The sequence below is a fragment of the Pinus tabuliformis genome, chromosome Q (genome assembly GCF_031772625.1).
Source record: "Pinus tabuliformis cultivar Carrire ecotype Pingquan chromosome Q, CPIR1, whole genome shotgun sequence".
NCBI classification, from domain to species: Eukaryota; Viridiplantae; Streptophyta; class Pinopsida; order Pinales; family Pinaceae; genus Pinus; species Pinus tabuliformis.
This window is the reverse complement of record NC_142296.1, coordinates 823,036,351-823,062,578: the sequence shown is the minus strand read 5'-3', so window position 1 is coordinate 823,062,578 and position 26,228 is coordinate 823,036,351. Positions and strand designations below refer to the sequence as shown.

Sequence of the window (26,228 nt, the reverse complement as noted above, 5' to 3'; positions counted from 1 at the left end):
ATGAACTATGTTGAAAACCCAATGTGTGACCTCTATGCTGCCCCTCATCAATGGCTAGCCCAAGGGATCGCTGCACATCCTCCCCCATCACGGGCTCGACATGTGCCTTCGACTGCTCCTCCATAGACAACACATTATGCACGATATGCTCACTAGTCAGATGTAGGCGACTGTCATCTAGCAACTCTGTCATAGATCTAGAGGCATCTGTACCTATCGGCTCCTCAACAATAGTGGAGCTATCTTCCGGCACCTCACCAGCGTGTGGTGCATTGTTATCACCTGAGAACTCAGTCACAACCCTGAATACCTCATCAATGGGTGTATGCTCAACTATCTCTTTGCCAACCATGGCCCCTTCAACTACTCTTTCATCTTTTTTCTTAATACTTCTCATCATCCTTGCAAAATCCCATTGAATCTCCATTGGTTTGTGCATACCCCTTAGTTCACAGAATTCCCAAAAAGAGAGGGACGCCTGAATGCCATGACCCAATGATTGGTATGCCCTCCAGTTTTCCCCCAATAACTCCACATCAGTTGCAATCATGTCTGAATTCCCAACTGAGGAATGAATCAACTTCTTCCCCACATCAATCATCATTTGTTGTATCCTCACCACCTCATTCCAGGTGACCGCCATGTTGTTTGATTCTAATCTTTCCCACAGGCTGAGCCAAGATTATGGCTCTGATACCACTGTAATGTTCCTAAACAGGAATGTAAGTGATATACAAAGCATGCAAACAATCCAACAATCAGAAAAACGAAATATACATTAAGCACCCATGGAAACACTGGAAATAGAGAACTGCTGAGCCATTTTATTACTTCTTCAAGAGCAAATACAATAGTAAAATAGAATGGTGCACCTGGGCTTGTCTCAATGGACAAGCATGACAAAACCTAGGTGAGAAAATGCTGAACTGAAGGCTGCTACAATTGCTGCACCAAACTGAACTGCCCTGCCCCAGAAAACTGCTCTATCTACTGACTTCGAAGGGACGGAATCACAGCTTCCTGTGCTCAGAAAATTATGAGATTTCAACTCCTTGCTCCTTGGCCTAAACCCAGAAAAACCCATGAAAGAATTGGCCAAATGTTGACCTCGAAATTTTGGCCCAAATTCCCCTTAGCTCTTCTAGTTGCTGGCTGAGTTGGGACCCCTATTTGACCCTTTAGATCTGCCGAGAAAATTCTATAAATTTAGGAGTGTGATCCTTGCCCAAAACTCAGAAAAACCCAGAAAGGCCCTTGGTTCCAACCTTCAAAAATTGACCCTTCACAACTTGGCTCTCCAATTTCGAATTATGTTGCTATGACTGATCCTGTCAATCTCTGCTCTGCCAACTCCAACAATCCTCCTCAAATGGTCCTCCAAGTGATCTCCTACTTCTCCCAGCCAGCTCCAACTCTACAATTCCTTCCTCCAACTTCCACGTGAGCCTAGTGATGGCTCTCTGCGCAGGCCCAGGTAACTGTAAATCGGACTGCTGGGATGCTGGCTCCAAACTTGCAAGAAAGGTTGGCCCTTTGCTGCTCTTCCAATCCTCTAACTCTCCCGGCAAATGCTTGATCACTAATAGCTCCAAACTCCCCTTGCGTATTCTCCAGCTAGCCAGAAATACACACTCTCTGTTGTGGCTGATCGGTAGTGCTGTAACACACTCTCGTAACTTCTGAAATAGTTATGGAATTGCCTCTCTAGGACGGGCACAGATGGTCCCTCGAAGTAGAAGTTGAATCTCCCACTTGAGAGATTCGTGGCTAAACAGCCGGTTGACTCAGCTAAATAGTAGAGCGAATAGTCAAGTAATTTTGATTGCAAGGTGTAAGAATCAATCCAAAATGAGAGCTACTTCCTCCTTATAACTCCTTGGGCCTCCCTAGCCTCATGTGGGCCCCTCCATCCACCTATTTGACTTTCCTTCCAAGCTATTCGAATGGGCCAATTCGAACTTCCATGTGGGTGGTCCCCACATTCCACTAGCAACCAAATAAAGTCAAATTGCCTCCTAAGTCCCTAAGTCGAAAATTATGGGTCTCTTCCTTAGCCAAATTGTGCAAACTTGTGTAGCAGTACCTTGTTACAAATGTGTTTGAGAAGGGACATGACACCTTCCCCTGTACTGTGGGAGCCCAATGATGAAATCCATCGAAATACTTTCCATTTCTCCTTCGGGATGGGAATTGGCTATAGTAATCTTGCAGGTTGGGTCAACTCCCCCTTGTTCTGCTAACCGGGTTCACACTCCCGTACGTGCCGCAACATGTCCTCCTTGATTCCCTTCCATGTGAATCTCTCTTGAACAGTCATGTAAGTCTTCTGGAACCCCTGGTGCCCAGACAGTGATGAATCATGAGTTGCCTGGAGTATCCTCTCCCTCAACTGTGAGTTGGGCGCTATGTAAATGTGCCCCTTGTAATAGATGACATCATCCATCACATAGTAACGCTCATCTACATGTGTCCTCTTCAATACCTCGAATGCCCTCCTGTCCTTGGAGTACTCCACCAACAACTAAGCCTTCCAATCCTGGCAGATGCTCATGAGAGATAACCCAACTGGTCTCCGAGATAGATCATCGGCCACCACATTGTGCTTCCCCCGCACATACTCTATGTCGAAATCATAGGCCTGCACCTTGCTGACCCATCTTTGTTGCCTGTCATTGAGGCCCTGCTGCCCCATGAAATGTCGAAGATTGTTGTGATCAATCTTCACTTGGAACCGATTGCTCACCAAGTACTGGCGGAACTTGGCCAATGCATGCATAATGGCCAGCATCTCCTTGCATTATATGGAATATGACAGCTCATGCGGTAGGAGCTTTTGACTCTCGAAAGCTATGGGGTGCCCCTCCTGTGACAATAGTTCTCCAACTCCTACCCCAGATGCACACACTCCACCGTGAATGGCTGGGAAAATTCCGGAAGTGCCAAAATAGGGCAACTGCTCATCATCTCCTTGAGGCGATCAAAGGTGACCTGTGCTCCATCAGTCCATGCGAAGGCCTCCTTCTTGGTCAAGTCAGTCAAAGGCGCTGCTAGCTGCGAGCACCCTTTGACAAAATTCCTGTAATAGGTGCAATTGCCCAAGGAGCCCCTTAACGTAGTCACTTCTCGGGGTACTAGCCAATCCCAGATGGCCAAATCTTCTCCTTGTGAACTTTCACCCCATTTGCTCCAATGATATGCCCTAGGTAGAGCATCTCTATCAACCCAAACTCGCTCTTGGAGAGCTTGGCATAAAACTGCTGCTCCTCCAGAATGCGCAATACCTCCTCCAAGTGTTGGAGGTGCTCCTCCCATGTCCGGCTGTAGATCAGGATGCCATCGAAGAACACTAGCACGAACCTCATCAACTGTCCCCGGAAGACATGGTTCATGCATGACTGGAATGTGGCCGGAGCGTTGGTCAGCCCAAATGGCATGACCAAAAACTCAAAGTGCCCATAGTGGCACTGAAAAGCTATCTTAGGGATATCCTGATCCCTCACCCTAATCTGGTGGTACCTTGAATGTAGATCAATCTTAGAGAAGTACTTGGCTCCTATAAGCTCATCCATCAACTCGTCAATGTGGGGAATAGGGTATCGGTTCTTTAGAGTCTTCCGGTTGAGGGCCTGATAGTCAATGCACATCCAAAGGGTTCCATCCTTCTTCTTCACCAACACCACTGAAGAAGCGAAAGGACTGGAACTTGGCCTGATATGGCCCAATGCAAGCAACTCCTGGATGCCCTTCTCTATCTCGTCCTTATAGGCTTTGGGATGCTTGTAAGGAGTAGTGATCACTGCCTGTACACTCGACTCCAACTCATTGGTGTACTCAAATCCTCTATCTGGTGGTTGCCCTAGTGGAATGTCCCCAAACACTACTGCATACCTGTCCAGCAAACCCTATATGTCTGCTGGTGGTGGCTGCGCCTGTCCCCCAGCCTCTAAGATCCTCAGCTCAACTGCCCATGCAATGTCCCCATGTCATAGATTTGCCTCCATCCTGTGGGCCGAAACTGTCTGAGGTGGGTAAGACTGCATGCCTCTCAAGACTACTAGTTTGCCATCTGGCCCAATGAACTCCATCTTTGGTTTCCTCCAATCCGTCGCGACTCGCCAAGGGAATATAGCCACTAGACACCCATCACCACGTTGGTGTCTGGCGCATTGACCACAAAGAAGTGGTCTGTGACTCTGTCATCGAGTAGTTCCCCATAACTACTGTCAAGGAGGTCACATATCTAGTGCATTGGATGGTACGGTCACCTGGCACTAGGACTGAGAAACCTTCAAACTCTGTTGTGGTGAGGCCCCTCCTCTGGACCAGTTGGGCATGTATGAAATTGTGGGTAGCCGCACTGTCCACCAGCACTGGCACCCTCTATCCCTGTACAGTGCCTCTGATCCTCAGTGTCAAAAACTTAGGAATCCCGCATAAATAAGCAAGGACTCCTCCTACTGGGGCAAAGGATGCCCCTCCCTGTGGAGGTCCTTAGTCTGCCAGACTCTCTCCATCTATCCCATCACAATCTTGCTCCACCTCATCCTCTTGGTCACTGTCAGAAAAGACCTCAATGTAGTGTGCTCTACTTGCAGTGCACCTATGGCCAGGTGCCCAGGGCTCTCCGCATGTGAAGCACAACTTCCTCCTCCAGAGGTCCTTCCGCATCTCCTCATCTAACTGCCCCCTCCCCTATGTGGTCCTCGGTGGTGGGGGTCTAGTCTCATGCCCCTTTTGTGGGAAAGGGGTCCATGCAGGAAATGGTGCTCTAGTCCTGGTGATGGCCCCCGGTAGATCTCTGGCACACAAGACTGCTTCCTGCAGTGTGGAGGGTCTGTGTGACTTCACCAGTCCACGCAGGGGCTCAAGCAAGCCCTCAATGAAGGTATACACCCTCCTTGCCTCGGATAGATCTGGGACCATCACTGACACATGCAGAAAACTGAAAAGTACTGCTCTGGGTTGTCTATTTGGCACAGTTGTGTCAGCTTTATGAAATAAGCCTCTGGATCCCTCTGATTGAATCGCTCCACCACCTTTCGGGTGAAGTCCTCATAAGAAACTATTTGGGCATGCCCTAAGGTGGTCAAGCCATGAAACCACCAACCATGGGCTTCCCCCTCCATGTGCAGCTTGGCCATCTTAATGGCTTCCTGCTCTATCATCCGGTTGAGTTGAAAGTATGTGTCCATATTTTCAACCCAAGCCCTGGCTGTGCACTTGGCAGTGCCATCAAAAGTAGGGAAATACATCCTCCCTATGGTTCTCTGCAGCTCATAATTTTGGGTCCCTTGTCCTCCGTACCCCTTGTTCTTCTCACTCTGCCTGAGCTTGCAGTAATCTTTGAAGGAGAGGGCTTCTTTGAAGTCTTCATCCATAGACTGCCACTCTTTGAAGTAATCCCCCATCTGAGGAGGGTCTTCCTCCCTTGCAGGCTCGATTTGTGCCACTAGCACGAAAGAATGTAGTGTAGCTCGAGTCGACACACTAACTGAAGGGCGCTGCGCTACTGGTGAGGGGTGATCGAATGGCTGAGAGGCCTTGGAAGTTTCCCCACATAGAAACCCTCTAGGCATGGTCCTTTCTCTGTTCTGTGACTTGATCTCCTCCAGCATGTCTTTTTGCCCCTTGGCCAAGTCACTCAAGGCCCTCAAGAGGCTGTCGAAAGCCATCTCCTCCCTGCTCTTGGGCTCTGTCATTTCCTCCTCTCCGGCCAGTGCTTTCCCCCTGCCCTCCCTGTCTGGAGTAATCTCTAACTCCCTTTCTCTGCTCCTGTACTTTTGCCTATGGTAGGTGATGTTCTGCTGGTCCCCTTCTCTCATAGGATACAATCCCCAAAACTGAGACAAGAACTAGGCTCTGATACCACTATAATGTTCCTAAATAGGAATGCAAGTGATATTAAGCAAATAAAATGTGCAACATAATATAAAAAATGAAACACACATTAAACACCCATGGAAATGCTGCAAGTAAGGGACTGCAGAGCCATATTATTAAAAATTTGTAGGCTAGATACAATATAAATTGGAATGGTGCACCTGGGCTTGTCCCAATGAACAAGCAAGACCAACCCCAGTTGGGAAAATGGCTGAGCTGAAGGCTGCCCCGCTACTGCACCACTCTGCACTGTGCTGCCCCAATAAACCGTTGCATTGCTGAACTTCGACTAGCTGGAAAGTGCGCAAAAACCGCCCAGGAAATTGTGTGCTTTTAACCCCAGACTCCTTGGACAAAACCCAGAAAAACCCAGAAGGGAATTTAACTGGTTTTGACTTCAGATTTTCGACTCCCTTGGAGCCTCTCCCTAGCTATGGCTGCCAATTTTGACCTGCAGGAATCTGCCTGCAAATCCCTCTACAAACTCCTCCAAAATGCTGGATTTACCTATGCTATCCAACTCCTAGCTCCCCGGATAGCTCTTAGCCAAGATTAGCTACTCCCCTAGTCCCCACGAATTGCTGTTGGATGGCCTCTGCGCTATCCCTCTACTCAAAAATACGACTGACGGATGTGCTGGTCCAGCTAGCTGCAAACTCCAACGAAAATGCCTACCCTATGTTGCCTCCTCAATTCCCGGATCTCCCAACAAGCAATGAATCCCCTTGCTGGCCTCCAACCCCTTCGGCGTGTTTTCTAGTTGCCCAGGAATACGCAATTCCCTCTTTGCGCTGATGATTGAAGTGTGTTGCTGTCCCTGACTCCCTGAAACTCCTGTAGAACATCCTCCCTAGGGCGGGCACGGATGGTCCCCTGAAGTTGAGATTGAATCTCCCGCGTGAGAGATTCATGGCTAAACAGTCGGGAGACTTGCTAAGCAGCAAAGCGTACAAGTGAGTGTTTGTTTGCAAATGTAGAAGGCAATCGAAAATGAGCGCTGATCCCTCCTTATATTCTCTTGGGCCTCCTTAGCCTCATGTGGGTCCCTCCATCCACCCATTCAATTTCCCTCCAAGCATATTGAATGGCCAAGTTCGAATTCCCGATGTGGGTGGCCCCCACATCCCACTAGCTGCTAAATAAAGTTGAATTTGCCCAAAAGTTCCTAAGTCTAAGTGTGGGGTCCTCCTCCTAAGTCAAAATTGTGCCAAAAATGTGTAGCTGCACACTGTGACTAATCTTTGTGAGAAGGGACAAGACAATTTTCCATTAGAAACATTACATGTAAAGCATCAGTTTTGGGAGGAGTTCAGCATAAGGACTTCAAGATGAATGTGTTTTCAGAAAAATCTGGTGGTATAGTGTTGATTAGAATGGTGTTGCTTTAATTTTGATTAGAACGGTCTTCCTCTGCCGTCCCAAAACTAGAGCAAGGCCATTCTAATCAACAGTATACCGGAATATTTTCCCGAAGACACATTTGTCTTGAAGTCCTTATGCTGAACTTCTCCCAAAACTGATGCTTTAAATAACCAAAGTAAGGAGGTGAAGAAAATCATCTTAGTTATGTAAAGGGCAGAAATCTTGTAATATTGATTAGATTTTTTTATTGAGTGGTGTCTAAAATAATTCCCATTTGGTTGTTTTGGCCTTTGAATATTTTATTATATCGGTGTTGTGCACAACCATTGTCTGCTAAATGCTGCCAAATAAACAAAGCAACGGTAACAGCATTCTAAATGCATGAAAAAGGGTGATATTTGTTTGTTTGCAACTAATTGAACAAGCATCGCAAAAATGTTCTTTGTCCCTTTAGAGACTTTAATTTTACTTTGACCTGCTTTTAATTTTGCGTACTATTCCAAACTTATAAAGACATGAAGGGAATTTTTCATTTATTAACTACAACTAGTATTACCTTTGTAACACCATCCTTAAACAATCAACACATTAGCATACGTGTTACATACACTGAACACTGCATCAGATTGTTGTAGGCATGTTAATTCGAAAGTATATTTTGAGGCTACAGAGCAATAGCAGCAATAAGACCAAGTGTCATTAGAATCACAGCATAAACTAATGATTCCCAGTTGACACTGTTAATGAACCCATAAATACTAAAATTTCTGTAGCTTTAAAGCAGTAACTTAATCATAGCTTGAGATGAATCAAAAAATCTCCTAATTGGATCTATTTTGAAGAAACAGGAGGAATGACCCATGGTTTGCAGCTCTAGGTCGATGCTGCATTCATATGACATGGTCCGAGCGAGGTGCAATATCTCTTGAGGTCTGTCTGAAATTTTAATTGTTATTGCAGCTGATTTCTTTTTTGTGGGTATTTGACAGATTTTGTGTACATATAATTGGATGTATTTTGACATAAATAAACTCATTATTTTTTCATTTTCCTTTTTAGGAAAATTAGTCAAACCTTGTGTCATTTCTTATACATTAGGTAAATCTATGTTAAAATTCCTATTTTATAATATAACATGTAAGGTGTTTGGAGAAAGACAAAGGGGTGGGACTCGGGAGTACAATAATGCTCTATGAAGTCCAAATAAATTGGGCCTTTAATATTATAAAAGAAGAAATTGTAACAAGGTCATTTGGGAAGTTAGCTGTTTTTCTTGATCAGGCTTGATGCAATGTTATCAGAACCATAACAAGCTGAGGGTCAGCCTAGTATCGAACCATAACTAGACTGGATTTGGCCTGTGAATTAGTCTTCTAGAAAACACATAAAATATGGAAAATTTAATAAAAAATATATAATTTCATGTACTCAATGTAAATCCAAAACATTAGGCACTGTTACCCACCAAAATGGGTAAAAACCTATAGGAGAAAACATTTTCTTCTATTTTGGACGACCAGTCAGCCAACAGCCCTACACATTGCTCAGTGATGATGATATGGCACATTCTTCTGCCATTTTTGTGTGTCATTCACCTCTCACCATCTGACATTGCTCTTGAATGAAGGTGGGCTACCACTCACCAAGTACTTTAACCGTTTTGCAATCAAGTGCTTTCTCTGAATGTTTTGAGGATTTTAACATGGACAAAGGCGTGATCTAGATGATTGATTGATCTTGACTATAAACTTGTTTTCTCACCTTACCAAGGGGGTTAGTTTTTAGCCTTAGTCCAGTGGGACTTCCTCTAAGACTTTACGGTTATAGGAGGGCACTACTTGGAAAACTTGGATTGAAGTAGCATGTCCATTACCATTCCATACTTAACATTTTTCATCATTCCATTGATGATGATACCACATCCATTCTTTAGGTTAAATGTCATTGGATAATCAGGATTTGGCACTCATACATCTGCATCCTTGAGTAGTGATGAGAAACTTTGCCATGGAGGTTGATACAGTTAAAAGAATGAAAAAGCATAAGATGACCACAACAAAAGAAAGAGAAAAGTTAAAATCCAAAAGATGGTCTGTACATAATTAGTGCATGGGAAAAAGCCTAGCATGATCTCTACCCCACCTATTAGCTATCATTTGGTTTCAAAGCACTTGGTGCTTTATCTCTTCTTAAGGAACCCTTGCATGTCCTGAACTTGATGAGTGAGAAACTAATTCATCTTAAGGGGTAAAATAAATAAATGCACGCTAGAGGGGTGGAAAAAGAAGGCTGAGAAAGGGGGTAGCTGATGCCTCCACGTTTGCTCCCTCCATTACATCTATAGACTTAGGACGTGGGTCTCCATCAGTCGATTCCCTCGCCATGGCGCTTGGCCATGGAGTCACTCCCCTCCGTCGCCACTTATTTTCACTAACATCTATGAATTGAAGGGTTGACCTTGGAAATGCCACCTCTCCTTAGGGGCTGGAACAGAGGTAGAGAACACTTTTATGGGACTTGTTCTAGTTAGATATTTAAGGGTGATCCCTATTTGAAGTATTATTATGCCCTTAACAATTAAGTATGGTCGCCCTAAATGCATCTATGGTTATTGTCTCTAATGAATAGTTGCTTTCACTTGAGTTTAAGATGGTTTTTCCAAGTGTTCTTGCACAAAGCAGCTGAGGCCTTGAGGGATCACTATTCGAATCCTACTCCACATGATGTTGAGGCCATACTACACATCTAGAGAGTGTGATGACCTTGTAGATGCATCATTGCCCTTCTACAATAGAGCATTGGAACTTGGGCACTTTGATGATCTTTAGTACTAATTATTATTTAATTAATTATAATTATGGTCATTATTATTGTTTATATTTATATTATTTTTTATATAAATTATATTCATAACATTACCTTCCTTTTCAAAAGCTTTGTCCTCAAAGCTTATTGCTGACAAGGCATGTCATCTATTTTATTGTCTTGTAATCTATTCACATCTTTTGGAATTTTCAAGTTGTCATCTTCGATGATACAAGATGATAGTATCCTCTGAATGATAGATGAAGTTGTCGAACTGAGAATGGATCTAACCATCCTAAATCAATCTTTTGTTGAACCTTGCAGTTATTTGATAGCTGGAATAAATTGTTATTGTAAAACTGGATTTTGCAGACATCAGGATTCTTCGGAACATAAGTCTGTTCTTTTTTGTTCTGAGTGATATAACTTTGCAAACTGATTGAGATGTCTACTCTTGTGATTTAGATGTCGATAAGGAGCTCTTGTGATTTTATTTTCCCTAATAATGCGTGTGGCAATTTCCTGATTTACTTCAAGCACTAATGTTGTTGAGTTGGTTACAAAATCTTCATGTGGAATTTTCATCGTCTGAACTACAACATCTGAATATGTTCTTACTCCAACTGGTTTGTCGTCTTCTTGAGTTGTGATGTTGACTAATCAATATTCGTTCCTTTTTCTTCAACTTGGATTGTTACATCTGAAGACTTCGATGATTCTTTTGTGATAAGTTCTTCTAACTTGTTTTTCAATGATTTCTTATCATTTTTAAGTTTCTTAATTTGAGTGAGTAAACTTTAATTATGATTTCTGAGTGTTGAAAATTGTAGCCATGGTCGGTATTTCCATCAATGAAAATAAAGGAAGAATTTGGAAAATTTAAATTTATAATTTTGCCTCCAAAATTGTTCAAGTCGGCCTCCTTTTTGTACAAGCCGGTTGGTTCCCAGTAAGGCACCCATTCGACCCCCCTTGGAAGTCTATATAAAGGATAGGTTTTCTCCTCACTTGACACATCAATTTTTTGTGTTGATCATCTATGATCTAGTGATTTCAGAAGTAGAAAAGGAGGCCGAAATTTTGAAGGAGGGCTATGGGTCTTGGCTTGGTATTTCTCTTATTCTTGGATATTGGTTTGGCTATTATCTTGATGTTGTCTTTGATGTATTGATGAACTATGATCTCTCTCTCTTGCATAAGGAAAAGCTTTTTGGGTTTTCCCCTCGCCTCAACCCTAATTTCTGGTGTCTCTTGTCTTTTGTTTCTGTTGTGATTTACTACTACTCTTTCATGCTTAATGAATGAATTTTCTTATGTATAACTACTTGATGATGTAAAATGTTAGATGAAGTCTAATGCTAATAATGATTATTTGAAGCTGTTATCTGTATAAGAAAATGTTCTAGCATCGCCCCCTCTAGCATTGCCCTAATAAAATCAACATGGTATCAGAGCGGGGGGGGGGGGGGGGCGCGAGGGGCATTGAAGAGCAGTTATAAAGGCACCTCTTTTCTGCGAAGGTCTTTAAGGAAACCTTAAGGCATTTGCCTGTAATTTGGTTCAAGCTTGAAAGGCCAAAGTTCTGTATTGTACTCCCTGTGGAGGTTCGAATTGAGATAGCTGCAAAATTCTGGAATGACGTTGAAGTAATCAAAGCCCCGACATGAGATAGAAGTATCCTTTGAGTAATTTCTATCTGGGACACTACCTCTCTGCGGTCCTGTGGCATGAACCAAATATGGTGATCTAGCCCGTGATTCCTTACTCTGTGGTCATACGAGTTGTGTTGTTCTTTGAAAATTTCAGTGTGCTCTTGAAAAATGCGAACTTATCTAATATGCAACCATCCCTGTAGCACTTTTCTCATATGATGTGTGGGTTACTATATGCAAGAGTCTCAGTGGCTTACCAATCATGTTTAGAAGCAAATCGAAGACTTTGTGTTGATCCTAGTGGGGACCGCAATCTAGACTGAGTCATACCTTTGCTATTCAAGCTTCCTACAACTCCTAATTTATAAAGAAGTTTGTAGACTTAAGGCATTAAATCTCTATGGAAACTCTAGTGGACCTGAGGTTACTACATTGAGGCATGACTAAAATTCGATCAAAGTTTCTTGTAGCTTACCATCTTATGATCCGGGCTCATTATGTATGAATCTTCTCTCTGTGGCATTATTCTAAATGGCATTTCACTCAAGTGCTGTGGCTCTATATGTGACATCTTTTTATGTTAAACCTGAGTACAAACTCTTTATGTCAAGTCCAAGTTTCCTATATGATAGATGACAACAAATCCAAAATTTGAATATTTCACATGTTCTCTAGGATTCGTGCTTGAGATTTCCAGAAATAATGGAAAAATCTGAAGCTCCGTGAAGCTCCTTGTCTTGAAGCATCCAAAAAATATTGTATCGATGTGGTATTATTCAAACCCAAGCATCAACAAATCCGAAACTCTTCTTTGTTGCATCTCGTTACTGAGGTAATATGCAAGTTTTGTAAATTCTGTGATAAATAATTCTATGATTCAAATTCTGATGTAATTGTCTGCCCGTTATGACATTTCATGAGATCTGTTGTATTAATAGTATGAGTTACTTGTGACATTTCAAGCAAGATCAAAGTCATTTATCTATTAATTGAGCAAGCTTCTCTAGCAACAACTCTGTGACACCTTTTGTCTTCACTAATTCGAGTTCTATATCGAATATCTCTATGGTTCATGCACTATTCCTTATATGTGCGAGCCTCTTTATGGCATTGTTCTCCTATGGTGTATGATATGCGAACTACTTGTCCTAAGTTAATGTGAGGACTACATTGTGGATATGTAAAGTTACATTAAGTCTCCTCCATGATTGAAGCTTAAGAGCATTCTACTTTCCTCCATGGCAAATCTAAACTCTCTGTGGAATGGCAATCTGAAGTCTTTGACATGATATAAGAATATTTGTACTCATAATCTGTGGCACTCTTTCACTAATATACAAATTACTAAGTCATCTTCTCTGTGGAGATGCTAGAGGTACCTTATCTTTGTAATCAAGTTTATGATGATAGCAATCTGAGTTTGCATGATTAATGCTCTGGTCATTTGGAGACTTTTAAAAGATTGATCTAGTCTTTAATAGTTGATATGCTCTAGAAGAAGGGCGTCATTCATTAGAGCTGACTTGACTAATCTGTTTGGAATGGGATAGTCTAATATTATTGTGGTTACTATAATCTCTGAAGCATGATCCGAACCAAGAGGAAATTTAAGTTGGAGAATTGAAGAATTAATCTTTTGTTGATGGTAGCAAATCTCCTCTCTCTCTCTCTCTATTTATATAAGTCCTAGTGCATTGTAAAGAGGCCGACCTAATTAATTTGGAAGCAAGAAGCCGACAGGATCCATGTTCTTCTAAAAGTAATCAAGGCTGTTATCACATACCTTTATCAACACGTCCTTCTCTCAGAGATATATCTGATGTCAAGACTCTGTTGTGGAGGAAGGATTGGTCCATAGATCTGAGGAACGTTGAGGTATGTATTAATCCTTGATAATCTTAAATCTTGATGAAAGACTCCTCTATGTTATATCAAGGAAATTGTGTCCTAGAAGAAGCCACATATATGAATAATCCTCAAGGTTTGAGCTGTAAGAGAATAATGAATGACCTATTATGAAAGTAGAACATCATTACCAAAAATCTTGAATACAAAGGAGAGAAGGGCCAAGTCCCTGTGTTATCTCTGTGGAATGACAAATTACAAGAAGTCTAAGTCTGCTACAGAAGGCCAACTACAAGTTTGAAATACATAACCAGGTCTCTAAAAGACATTAATAAATGATCAAAGTTGCAAGTCTGGTATATCTTAAAGTGAGAAACCTTCACATTGGTGTGTAAAGCTGAATGTTTAAGCTATCATCTGTTGCCATGGAATGTGATATTGTTTGAAGTCTTTACTATCGCAAAAGGGCCATATTCCCTCAGAATAAAGATCCAAGGTCATTGATACCATTTATTGCTAAAATTCTTGGATTGTTTTGTAATCCCTAGCAAGGTTTTGAACCTAAGGTTTGAGGGAAAAACCCTAGGACTAATGTGGACGTTGAGTGTTGAGAAACCAAGTATAGTGTGTATTAAGCTTGATTCCTCTTACTTGATAATTATGTGTGAATGTTATACTTCTTCTTATTACTTGTTATATCTTCTTCATCAAGCAATTATACAAATGTTCAAACTTCCAAGGAAATAAAAGGATCACCCCAAAAGACACCAAAATGAGGCTTCAAGCTAGGGCCGAAAGTCTTTGCCGCACCCATGGGCCGAAATTGCATATTTTGTCATGAGGTACATTACGTGTGAAGGTCGGTTTGCTACTTTGTTTAATTATCATTTTAAACTTCTTGTATGCCTTTGGTTTTGGCATGCATGGATTCATTCTCTAGACATGCCAGCAGCCATATTTTCTATCGAACAGTCTTCAGCTAATGGCGTAGTCTGTTCGTCGGTCTCGACAAGCATTAGCGGTCCTTACAAATCATGGGTTGGTCAGACTATTAGTGGTGCATGCTTTGTCTTGAACTTCTGTGGCTTGGCCACAATTCACTGAGCTAGCAGAGGAAGAACTTGCGGCTATGATGCCTGCAAGGGAGGATGAGGAAGAATTGATGAAGAAGAAGAAGAAGCCACAGACAACGTTGCTCCACAAGAACCAGCGTCGCCTGCTGGCTCAATAGGAGTAGAAGAAATGGAGATAGAAGAAAATGCAGTCAACGTTGTTCCGCAGGAACCAACGTCGACTGCCACTTTGAGGAGAGAATTGCCACCCTTGGATGAAATTGCAGGTGGTGCTGACACATAAGAACCAGCATCACCTGTTCAAGAAAATGAGGAACCTTTGGATGAGGCTGCAAGTGGTGTTGATACACAAGAACCAACATCACCTGCTCAAGCGATTAAGGAACCCTTGAAAGAAGTAGGGGCCACAGTTGATTGTCGAGCAGGAGGACAAACTAGAAGAAGCACAGGCAGAAAAAGAAAAAGGGAGCACAAACCAGCCAGTGAGCACAAGGGAAGGAGGACCTGAGGCAACAGGCACTGAGAGAATGGACACTGAAGAAAGCATTTTTCGTTCTTCGCTTCTTGTGTCCTTACCAAGAGGGGCAAGGAAGTTTTGTTCCCCTAGGCGCCTAGTGAAGGAAAAAGCCTCTCCCCCGATCTTAAAATTTGTTGGGGCAGTTAAAGGCACCATCGTCGACACTGTTACACAAGAACCAGTGTCGACTGGTGAACAAATTGCACAAATTGAGGGATTGGTGATCGACACTGTCACACAAGAACTAATGCCAACCAAAGAACAAACTGAAGAGATTATGGCCGATACTATCTCCATAGGGCCATTAGAGGAGAATGTTGTTGTTGACGCTACCCCACAGGGACCTGCAGTGGCTACAAAGCCACCAAAGGAAGGTGTGGAGGATTCGAGACCCGAAGGAGAAAACGGTCGGGAAGCGGAGCAGTCACAAGAAAAGGGTGTCGAAGACACTACCCCGTAAGGGCCTGCAGTGACTCCAGAACCACCAAGGGAAGATATGGAGATTTTGAGACCCAAAGGAGAAGACGTTGGGACTATTCCCCGAGTCGAGGAACAAACAGAGGGGGTCAGGGTAAAGCAAGAGCCGGTTGACGAATTTGTCGACGTCAATCCACCAAACCCCACACCAGCTACGAGACTAGTCGAGGAGGTTGCTGTCAAACAAGAATTCATTGAGCAATGTGCAAAAAGAAGGCCTCCTCTTAAAGAGAGGTACCAGTCATAGTTTAGGGAAAACATGCAACTAAAAATGGAAATTGTCAAGCTAAGGAAGTAGGTACGACGCTTACGAAGGAAAGTGAGGAGGCATAAGAAGAATGCTGCGAAACCTGGGGTTGAAACCATCTCAGCAGCAGTGTAGACCGAAGACAGGCCCACAACCTCCGCGGCTACACAGATCAAGTCGTTTTTGCATGTGATTGAGGCACGAGAATTTTTCATGACTATAGAAATTCAGAAGTGGCAAGTTGCTGCAACTCGCCTTCAACGGGGGACCATTCCTTTAGAAGCCCACTGGGAAGGAGTGAAGGGAGTTCGTGAGCAAGCCGCGAAAATAGTTACCGATTACATGGAGCAAATAGAGAAAGAGAAACGAAAGCAGGAGAAGCAACAGAAGAAAATCGAGGAACTGGAAGGGTAGGTGCAGCTATTGAAGGCTGATAAGGAATAAATGTTTGCTCTGGCACAATAGGTAATGGCTTGCTGACCCCCGCCCACAACTATGCTCTATTCCTCCATGAACAATATCTATTCTTTTGTTTAGAAAGCGTCCGCTAGGAAATCAGCCATGTGATAGACGACCCAATATAGTTTTTACGCATCTTGAGAAGCCACAATATTCTGAATCAGCACTTGATGTGCGAACTCTATATGCATGATTACTTTTTGGGTGATGATCAATCATTTAACCCAATGCCATATGTGGGAGATATTCAATTGAGAGCCTTTACCTCCTACACAGTTAATCAGGTTAAATGGAAGAAGGCCTTTGACACGTTCGAAGAGAATCAAGCAAACAGGCCACTTGTCCTTCGGATGGAGAATTGTCAGTCTGTGAACGTCTATAACAGACACCAAACCTTCTTAGGGATCGAGGGACGAAAAGGACAGATGCTGGCAACCTAGAAATGGTGCGTTGACATGTGAAAAAAACAATTTTTTACTTGTCAAGAGGAGGCTCAGGACAACTGCCAGAAACGATGGATGCTATCATCATCATCCGTCAGGATACGTGAACCTTTTGGGGCCCCCAATTTTGCTCGAGCTTTAAACAGGGTACCTCAGTATATTGCATGCATGCAGCTTTGTGGGGTCCGATGGATGGGTTTGAGGTTTCGGTTCCCCATTATTTGGCTGCCAGCCGATCAGTATACTCTAGCTTACGAGGTAGGCGAGGATTGGTGGAAGGAAGTCCTCCAGACAGATGGATATAAGCCTCCAGGGACAGAAATGGCTGCAAAATATGATCTCGCATAGCTTCATGCTGATCATCGCAACTCCAACCCAGATCTGCGCAGGCGACAGGTTGCATGAGGACATGCAGAAAGACTAGTTGGGGGGAGATGTTGGTGGCTGAATTTGCATGTTTTTACCCACCTTTTTACCTTGTTTCCTGTATCCATTTTACACCATTGTTGGTCAATTTAAATTCTAAACCGCACAGGTATACCTCTTGTCATGTCGTTATGAATCATTAATCAATGAAGCATAGTCATAGGGGATTGTTGCCTAAGTGGCTTGCTAATTTGATTATTCTTGCAGATTTGGAGGAAGTATGATCAAGGCCATGGTTCAAAAAATGGTGACTATCCAGCTGGTGGTGTTATCTTGAGGCATCAACTGCAACGATGGATCAACCCTTCAATCAATGCACTGCTATCTTTACATTCTGTTTTTCTTAAGAAAACACTATGTAATTGTAGGTAGACAACTACCGTAATTCTAGGAGCTGTTAGTGTTAACAAATTGTATAAGTAGAGTTACGGGGCTGAGAAAGCCAACAATTAAGATCGCAGAGAATTACGTTAACTTTGAGTCTGTAACAACATACATGTATTATCCTTTTGATTAATGAAATTCTGATCTTCTGAGCATTTCGTGACTTCTTGATCTTGCCACAACCCTGATCAGGGAGTTGGGCCCACTCTCCTAACCAGGTGCTGTTGGATAGATGTGTGCATAGGTTTATTTTAGTTAATTTATTTATCGTTGTGAATGATTATCAGTGTGTTGCTGTGAGTCTGCTTTGCTGTTACTCTTGTTGCTGTTACAATCATTACTGTTGTTACTCTTATTTGCTGTTATAGTTATCGCTTGCTGTTACACATTGTTAAGTTTATAATTGAATGTTCAGTACTGGGTAGGGAAACTGTGGCCTACATATACTTTGCATGATAGCCTTGAAATAACTCGTAGAGCCCTGGGTTGACAATTAATGTGGAATTGGGTGAATTGCATGATTCATATTTGAACACCAACAACTGGTTCCTTTGTTAAAAGCTAACAGATTCTGGGTAATGGGCACAAGCTACGGAGAACCTAAAGCTTGCCAAGCAGTGGAGAACAAAATACTAATAGATGTGCCTTCATCTATAACTGTGCTAGGTACAACCATATTATAAGCTTGCACTGTGATCTAGAAGGGCACATAAGAAGGAAGACGATATCCTGCCAGTCGACTCCAATCAAAGAAAGTGACTAAACTACTTGGAGAGGGTGCCATCGGAATGGGAGGACTGCCCTCTTGCATTATGGGAATAGGAGGATCACCCTCCTGTACTGTGGGAACAGGAGGATTGCCCCCTAATTCTTTGGAATTTGAAGAAACCAAAAGAACTTGAGTGGTATGAACTTCACTCTCTACAGGATAGATACGATTGAATGAAAGTGGAATCGGGTCAACCATTTTCTCGACCAATGGTTGGTCGGGAACAAACTCATGGGATTCACTTTCAGAGAGAGTGGGATTGACCAGAGATGAGTTCTGATCAATCACTTGATCAACTAGTGGAGGATCGAGGGAAAGCTTCTGATAACCAGTCGAAAGACGAGGTTGAGAAGCAGTAAGGTTATCCAACATGTTAGAGGCTTCATCCATATAAGGACAAAGGTGAATAGGATGATGTTGAAATTTCTAAGTTTAACCCGTTAGAAATTCTTCCTGCATTATCTGGTTTATTTCACCTACTTGTTTATTCCTTAACAAGTTATTTAACCATATAAATACTGAAAATAAACACAAATGCAGTCTCAACTCATCTACAGATCATCAACTGAAATAACAGACAAACACACAAGGGACACCGTTATCTTTGGACAATCATCCCCGGAAAAACTCAACTTGGGATAACCAGTGCAGCAGTTTTAAGGGTTTTACTATTAAACAACTTTCTTGAGTACAATGAGGTGCCAAACTAGCTCACCCAATAGAGATATCTATCAGGCAGTAATACCTCTCTTCGGAAGTAGATATTCAACAAGTCTACTCCACGAAAATCTCTCTGATGCTTCTCTGAAGCTCTGCGTCATCCCTCCCCGCCTCTGCGTCACTCAGAAGCACCTTACGTCAACCTTTTGCTGCTCTGCGCTGGCTCTTTGGCCCTCTGCGTCACCCACGCAGGCCCTACTAGCCTCTGCGCAGTCACTCTGGCCCTTTGCGTGGCTCCTGCTGGCTCTGTGTAGCCTTCTTTGCCTTTGCGCTGGTCCTTCGGCACTATCTTTGCCTCTCTGTTATGTACTCACTGCCCCTCGCTGCAACTCAGATCACTTATTCGATTTCTCTCAGCGAACCCGCTCCAGAAAATCAAACTAACTGATCAATCTTGGTGTATCTCCAATTGACCCTTAAGCCTTCTCATATACTTTTCCTATTAAGTCTTCAACAACCGAGATTAAGTCTCTAATCAACGGCTAAGATTAGATTTGGCTTGATCCATGTCATTTAGAACATTGTCACCCAATTTTATATTAATAACCATTAATATTTTAATTTTCCTAAGTTTAGACTTAGGAACTTCATTAAAAATAGGAATTATTTTAATATCTCTCTAACAGGGTGGAATTTTCCCAAACCATTTTTGGGTCTTGGAGATCTCATGTGCTTTAGCCTCTCCACCAATTTTCATAGCTAGAGCACATCCGATGCTACCTCAAATCAACAGATGATGCCCTTCACATAACGTATAGGGAAATTTGACTTTTCCCTTTTTCCTATGGGCTTTACTATCACTAGTCGAAAGTTCATCACCAGCATGATCTCCAGAGGCTGATGACAAAGGTCGATGTGAACCTGTGGACTACACTTCTAATATCTTGGGAATACCAGGACATTCTCGAAGAAGCTGGTCAACCTCACAAAGTTTTCAAGGGAATTTCACTTTATGGGGTTGATTGGAAGATTTTTCAACATCAGTTTCATCTGTAGCAATGGTCGCTTGGTTGGCCCTTTGCTTATTTTTCTTCTTCTTAATCTTCCTTTTCTTCTTCTTCTTATCCACCTGGTTACTAGCTTGCAAGCTTTCACCAGACAAAGAGGAAGAAGAGGAAGAAGACCAAATAGGCGAAGAAGGCAAAGAGTCAACTTTAGGCTCAATCGGAGGTCGATACTGTTCAGGTGGAGGAGAGCCCGATTGAGGAGCAGTTTGGACATTCGGAACCATAGGGGTCGAAAATAACCAAATTGGAAAACCAATGGTAAACCCAGGAAGGGACAACGTTGCCATATAGGGAGCACCAATATTTCCAAAATAAGGAGGAGCAGGATTCCTGTCAAAGGGGTTTGCTTGGTTGGTGAACTCAAGAACTGTTGCCATTAGTCTTAAGCTAAGATCTACTAAGGAGTATTTCCACAGGAAGGATGTTATTCCGTTGTCAATTAATTTTAGAAATTAACAACAAATAAATCAAAAAGGGGTATCTAGGCACAAAGGTTTACCAAGCAACCGTGAACTGCAATATACACCTTGGCGAACCAAGGATTTAATGTACAACAATCAATCTCCCCGAATACTATGTTCGGTGTATCACACTATACAAGGCAGCAAACTCAGTTACCTATGGATGGATAACAAACTATAGGGGGCTCCCAAATATATGCGATGGTACGTGGGAGTACAGCCCGTAGTAGTGTTGTCTAATGCGTAACCGTTTGATGAAAGCATTCTCATATACTTAACATGCATGGAGTGCCTCCTATATACCTGAAAGCACTGGAGAACGGTCCTATACACTTCCGTATGTGGAACGGGATTTCACCTCCGAGATACAACACTGGCGAATAACGACAACTCCTACGTTTAATGACGTCAGAACACATCTCTAGCCTAGACCTCTAAATATTTTTCGTTAATGACTAATAATTGAGGTAAATTTTAAGTTGATCTTCAATTAAGTTTCGGTTTTAAGGCTCAAAACGATGTCACTTGAACACCTATGATGCAACTATCATGAGAAAAGGATTCTTTCTGTTTTGATGAAAGCTAATCTAGTAAGGGAAGAGATTCAAACAATGATGCAACAACGAAGAATGCAACAAACAAAGCTTTCCTAACTAGATCTTTCACTTTCATTTTCCAAATACAACCACCAAAAGCGAAATGATTTCAATTTTTCTTTCAATGAATGAGAATGCACTCGATGCACTTTTAGCTTTCAATCACTAAACAATATAACCTATGTCCAATGATAAATCTCAAAAAATGACTTTTCAATGCAATGTGATCTAATGCACTTTACGAAAAGTAAATTATGAGATGAAAACTAAATGAATGCAAAATCAATTTCTTTATGGTCTCAAAAGAACTAATAATGCTCAAACAACAACAAATCAATATTCCTTCCAAACATACAAGCAACAAACAACAATTTTAATTGACTCAAAGAATCAAAGACTCAACCAAAATTTACTTTCACCACTTCAAACAATGGGAGGGACTTTTGCACACCACAAAGGAACTAACACAAATCAAAGAAAATTCAATGCACACAGAGCAGGAGGATGACCTCAGAGATCAGGACACACTAGGATTTTTAGCAGAAACCCTAAAAATTCTCAATTTTAAGGATCAACACTACTTTACATAGAAAAATCCGCACTGACAGGGTCATCAGCGCTACTTTACATAGCAAAACCCATGCTGGAAGCACCACTTTTGGGACGACAATTCTTTATTGTGGCAGATCATTCATTTGCAGAGAGCCATCTAATATCTTAAAAGAGCCGAGGGCATCATTTTTCTAGGCGTACAAACTTGTTGACAAGTCGAGGTCCTTGGAAATTCTGGGCGCATTCTATTAATTTGAAGACAAGATTTTGGGTGTAATCTTTCTCTATTGCCAAGGAAAATTCCACATACCTGGGCATACTTCCTCTCGTTGGGCAGACTCCGCTTCAGCTGACAGGACAGGAGCATTAAATTCCCTGAGAAATTGGTGGGCCGAAAGCAACCATACCTGGAGCAGACCGAAAGCAAGCTGAAGAAGGGTTGAGAGCAATTTGTTTTACACAAAGGTCACTATACCAATGGTCGCATTTATCTCTAGTGAGGGCTGCATCTGATTGAAATCCAATGACTTGCGGACAAATCACTTATTGAAGGGCGCAACTTCATTATCAGTGGCCAAATACAGTACCGCGGAATATGTATCATTCAGTTATACAGAGCTTGATTTAGCATTAAACTGGAAGGAACATATTGCTGGAGTAAAGGGATATCATTGTTCCTCATTTGCTGAAAAGCGAATCACATAGGCATTACCATGTGTGAGGAAACGTTTTGCTAATGGATGGGACGATTCTTTTTTGGCTGTAGTATATATATATATATTTTTTGGGTCGATTTCTACTCCAGTGGCTGCCATCTTTAACTATGGGCATGGTTTGTAGAAATGTTTTGAGTGCCTGCGCGTTGAAGGTGTTACTTGTGAGGAATGAAAGCGAGAAATTTTGTTGAGCCTGGGCCCTGGATCATGAGTAATAACTGATAAACTTAAGATATTGTGCCCAGATTACAAGAGACAACGTTGATCCTTCACTGTTTCAGAATTGATATGTATTACAGGCTACAACCGCTCAAACTAGAGGTATTTGTGGGTATCATTAGACTGAGGTCGAGTTTCTCCCTTGATAGCTGGTGGCAAGGAATCTGAATGTCAGTGATCTTGACTGCATGGAGTCTTATTATATTTGGACGTCAAAATATCATTGGTGCCAGTTAGAAGGCCAAGAGCCACTTGGTCATAATCCGAGACTATAATTGAAGGAGTCAGACGTTATTGAGAAATCAAAGTGTTGTACACCTACGCACTTCAAAAATCAAAACGAAGTTGCGTTGCCTAACTGAAAGATCGTCGTTCGTGGCCAAGTTCATGACGTGAGAACCAAGTTCCCTTATGTGACAAGAACGAGTTCCCGAGTGATGCACAACAAGCTAGAAGACCAATATTTGTGGTAACGTCCATTTGAAAAAGAAAACATTGTTGGTTGTTTGGGAAGACTTAAGGCACCAGGTTATTTTTCCTTCCTTTGTATTGAAATTTGTGCCCAATAAAACACACATATCTTCTTTTATATTCAGATTTATGCTTATTAATTATTGTAGCAATAGTGAATTGCTATTTCTGGGTTAGGAGTTTTATTCCTCAGCTGCTTGTAGCGTTTCGTATGGTTGAAATATCATTTGCTTATACTATGTTTGAAGGAGCATAAAAGGATTTCACCTACAACAGACTATCTTTAAAACTGTTTGACAAAAACTCCCAATAGCAATACATCGAATACACAGAAAATTAGTGGCATAACAAAGCGATTTCACAGAGGGATCTTACAGTAGGCAGATTTTTGAAGACAGATTCTGGAAGTAGAGATTTCCTGTAGCATCTTGAGGATAGAATGTCTTTTTTGAAGTCCGTCAATCCAAACAGCTTGATGTACTTAACTTCATTGAGTTAAACCATGGAGAAACTCACAAAACTCCTAAATAAATTGAAAAGATTGAACAATGCAAAAGTTGGTTCCTTGAAACACCATGCACCCAAACAGAACAACAAACCCTTCTCTAGGAAGGTGCATAATTTGCTCCAACAAAATCATCCGAGGGATTTACAAAAGGAGAAAGAAGTGGGGAATTGGCTTTTTGTACTTGGGTCAGATTTAAAGCCTGGAAGATCAGGAGATGACCTCACATTGGAAGAGCTGGAATCCTATCTTTCCAAGGTGGGTCAATCTGATTGGAGTTTAAATTGGGCTCTGGAACCAGCTATGCTTGCATTGGTACAAGCCAGATTGTTGGAGCATCCGGGAGAAAAAGCCAAGCTTATCATTGCATCCTGTTTCAACAATATTTTGAGGATAGTAGCACCCTTTCCTCCCTATAATGATGACATCATGAAGAGGGTCTTTCAATTGATTGTAGAATGCTATTCAAGGCTGCATGACACTTAGAGCTCAAACTTTGATAGAAGGTGTGTGATCCTAGACACTATGACCAAAATTAGATCCTACGTAGTCATGCTTGATCTAGAGCATGATGATCTGATCCTTCAGATGTGCTAGTCCTTCTTCACCAACATCAAAGAGCATTACCCCAAGGAGATAAAAGCCAACATGCAAGATATCTTATCTTCATTACTCGTTGAAGCTGATGTCATCCGCAAACAACTACAGAAAAAGTTGTTAGCCATTTGGAGGAAGACATAGGTTGCCTCACCAGCTGCCTATGAGCTAGCCAAAGGGGTGGTTGAGCAAAACATGAGATTCTTCAGAAGACAACTCACCCAGGAGGAGTTGACGATGATGTAGGATACAAAGATCCAAACATGTAGCAGGAATGCGTTGAGAAGAAAGGGTCTTTGCTTCCTTTGCAAGGAAAATTGGGGGCTTAGCCACTCATGCTTGAGTAACACAGAGGAGATGACAGAGGGAGATCAGGTGGAGATTCCTCCTAACTTTCTGAATGAGGATTTTCCATCTATGGTAGAGTCCATGGGTTTTATGAGGATTCCTCTGAGGGGCATGAGTAGACAGGTTGTGGTGTTGACAGTAGCCCAGATGTGCAACCACGTTTGACAGAGGTGTATGATGAGCAGTCAATAGACCCCATGAGAGACGTCCAGGGAGATGAGTCACCCATGGTGATTCAACATGAGCAACTTATGGTAGGGGATTAGTCAGATGAGGAGGATGATATGCACAGTGTGTGTGATGGGCCATTTGTGGAGGGTCAACTTGTAGCTCATGTTGAGCCCATGATGGAGGAGGATGAGCACTTGTCCTTTGAGCCAGACATTGACGAGGAGCAGACAGATGCATAGGTAGCCAACGATGTTGTCGAAATTTGTCATCAGCAAGTGCTAGAGCCTAACAAGATATCTTTGCAGGAGATTGGTACACTGGAGTAGCACAAAGATTCTAGTAGATGAGTGGGGATATTCTAGAGATGGTGGTGCATCCATCTATGGGCCTATCCATTGATGAGGTGCAACTAGGTGTAGTGGCAGCCAACATGGTTGTAGTATATATTCGCAACAACCCTCTCGAGGAGTACACATATAGGGCTTGCGACACCATTTGCCCACCTTTGTCCTTTCAAGATAGAAGGGTAAATTTTACCTTGTTGATTGATCGGGCGGAGCGACAAGAGTTGAGCATGGACCAACATCCACTTAGCAGATTTGTTCTATACATACGTGTCCATTCTTCTCACGAGTTGGATCAATGGAAGATCATGAGTTGGTACCCTTTTCACGTGGTGATTGTTCTACTCAGGGACATAGTGCAACAAGAATCCTTCGATGTGAGGGGTACTGGATGTGTTAGATGGCAATGGGATGCAGATCGACATCTCTTCAGCATTCTAGCCCAACATGAGCAGAGCAGGATCGACATTGGTTTGTGTCAAGGGTTGAATTGGAGAGAATTGATGAGTTGGTATTCGATTAATGGAGCAACATCTACAACTCATCTACAACTAGAGATGGGGCACAGTTGGAGCGATGGGATACGAGTGTGATGATTGGCTAGGGTGGCATTGGGATCCAAGGGGAACCTATGGATGGCAGAACGAGTCAGATTTTAGTCTGGGATCCGGGGATTAAGGGATCCGTTCATGGTTGGGTGGCACAGAGTCATGGTATCACCCAGTGGTTCGTATGGGATCTGGGCATTGGGTCTCAGTGGCGTTGAGCCACCAGATTGGTCCATAGGTTTAGATTTCTTGAGGGCAAGCAGTCTTGGGGCTGGAGGATTTGTAATGTTCCTTTTTTTGGTGTTTCCTATGACATGGTTAGGATTGGCTTTCAGAGTTGGGGGCAAAATGGGCACAGGTGCATGTTGGTGTCATCAACAGGTGTAGGGGCTTTTGGAGGGGTTTTGTGGAGTTTCTATGAGGTCCGATGGAATTCGCTTTGTATATTCCATCATCTGCATAGTTTTCCTTTCATTCCGGTGTATTCCAATAACTTGAAAAAAACAGAGTTATTATTGGGCCTGACTCAATTAATTACGCTTAAGGTGGCATTTCAGGAGGAATACTTGACATAACACCTTAGTGTAATAGCTCCTTGGAACCATAATGAGAAGATCTACAGGATGGGATGGTT

At 42.4% G+C, this 26,228-nt stretch overlaps 1 protein-coding gene across 1 annotated transcript in view; it reads left to right on the top strand.

The window, feature by feature from the left end:
• LOC149222168 (Haloacid dehalogenase-like hydrolase (HAD) superfamily protein) overlaps window positions 1-26,228 on the top strand; it is a 340,733-nt gene that overhangs the window by 45,116 nt on the left and 269,389 nt on the right. The window contains exon 7 of the mRNA XM_089385283.1: window positions 8,091-8,172. Within this exon, the coding sequence (XP_089241409.1) occupies window positions 8,091-8,172 (82 nt within the window). The remainder of the gene's footprint in view (window positions 1-8,090; window positions 8,173-26,228) is intronic.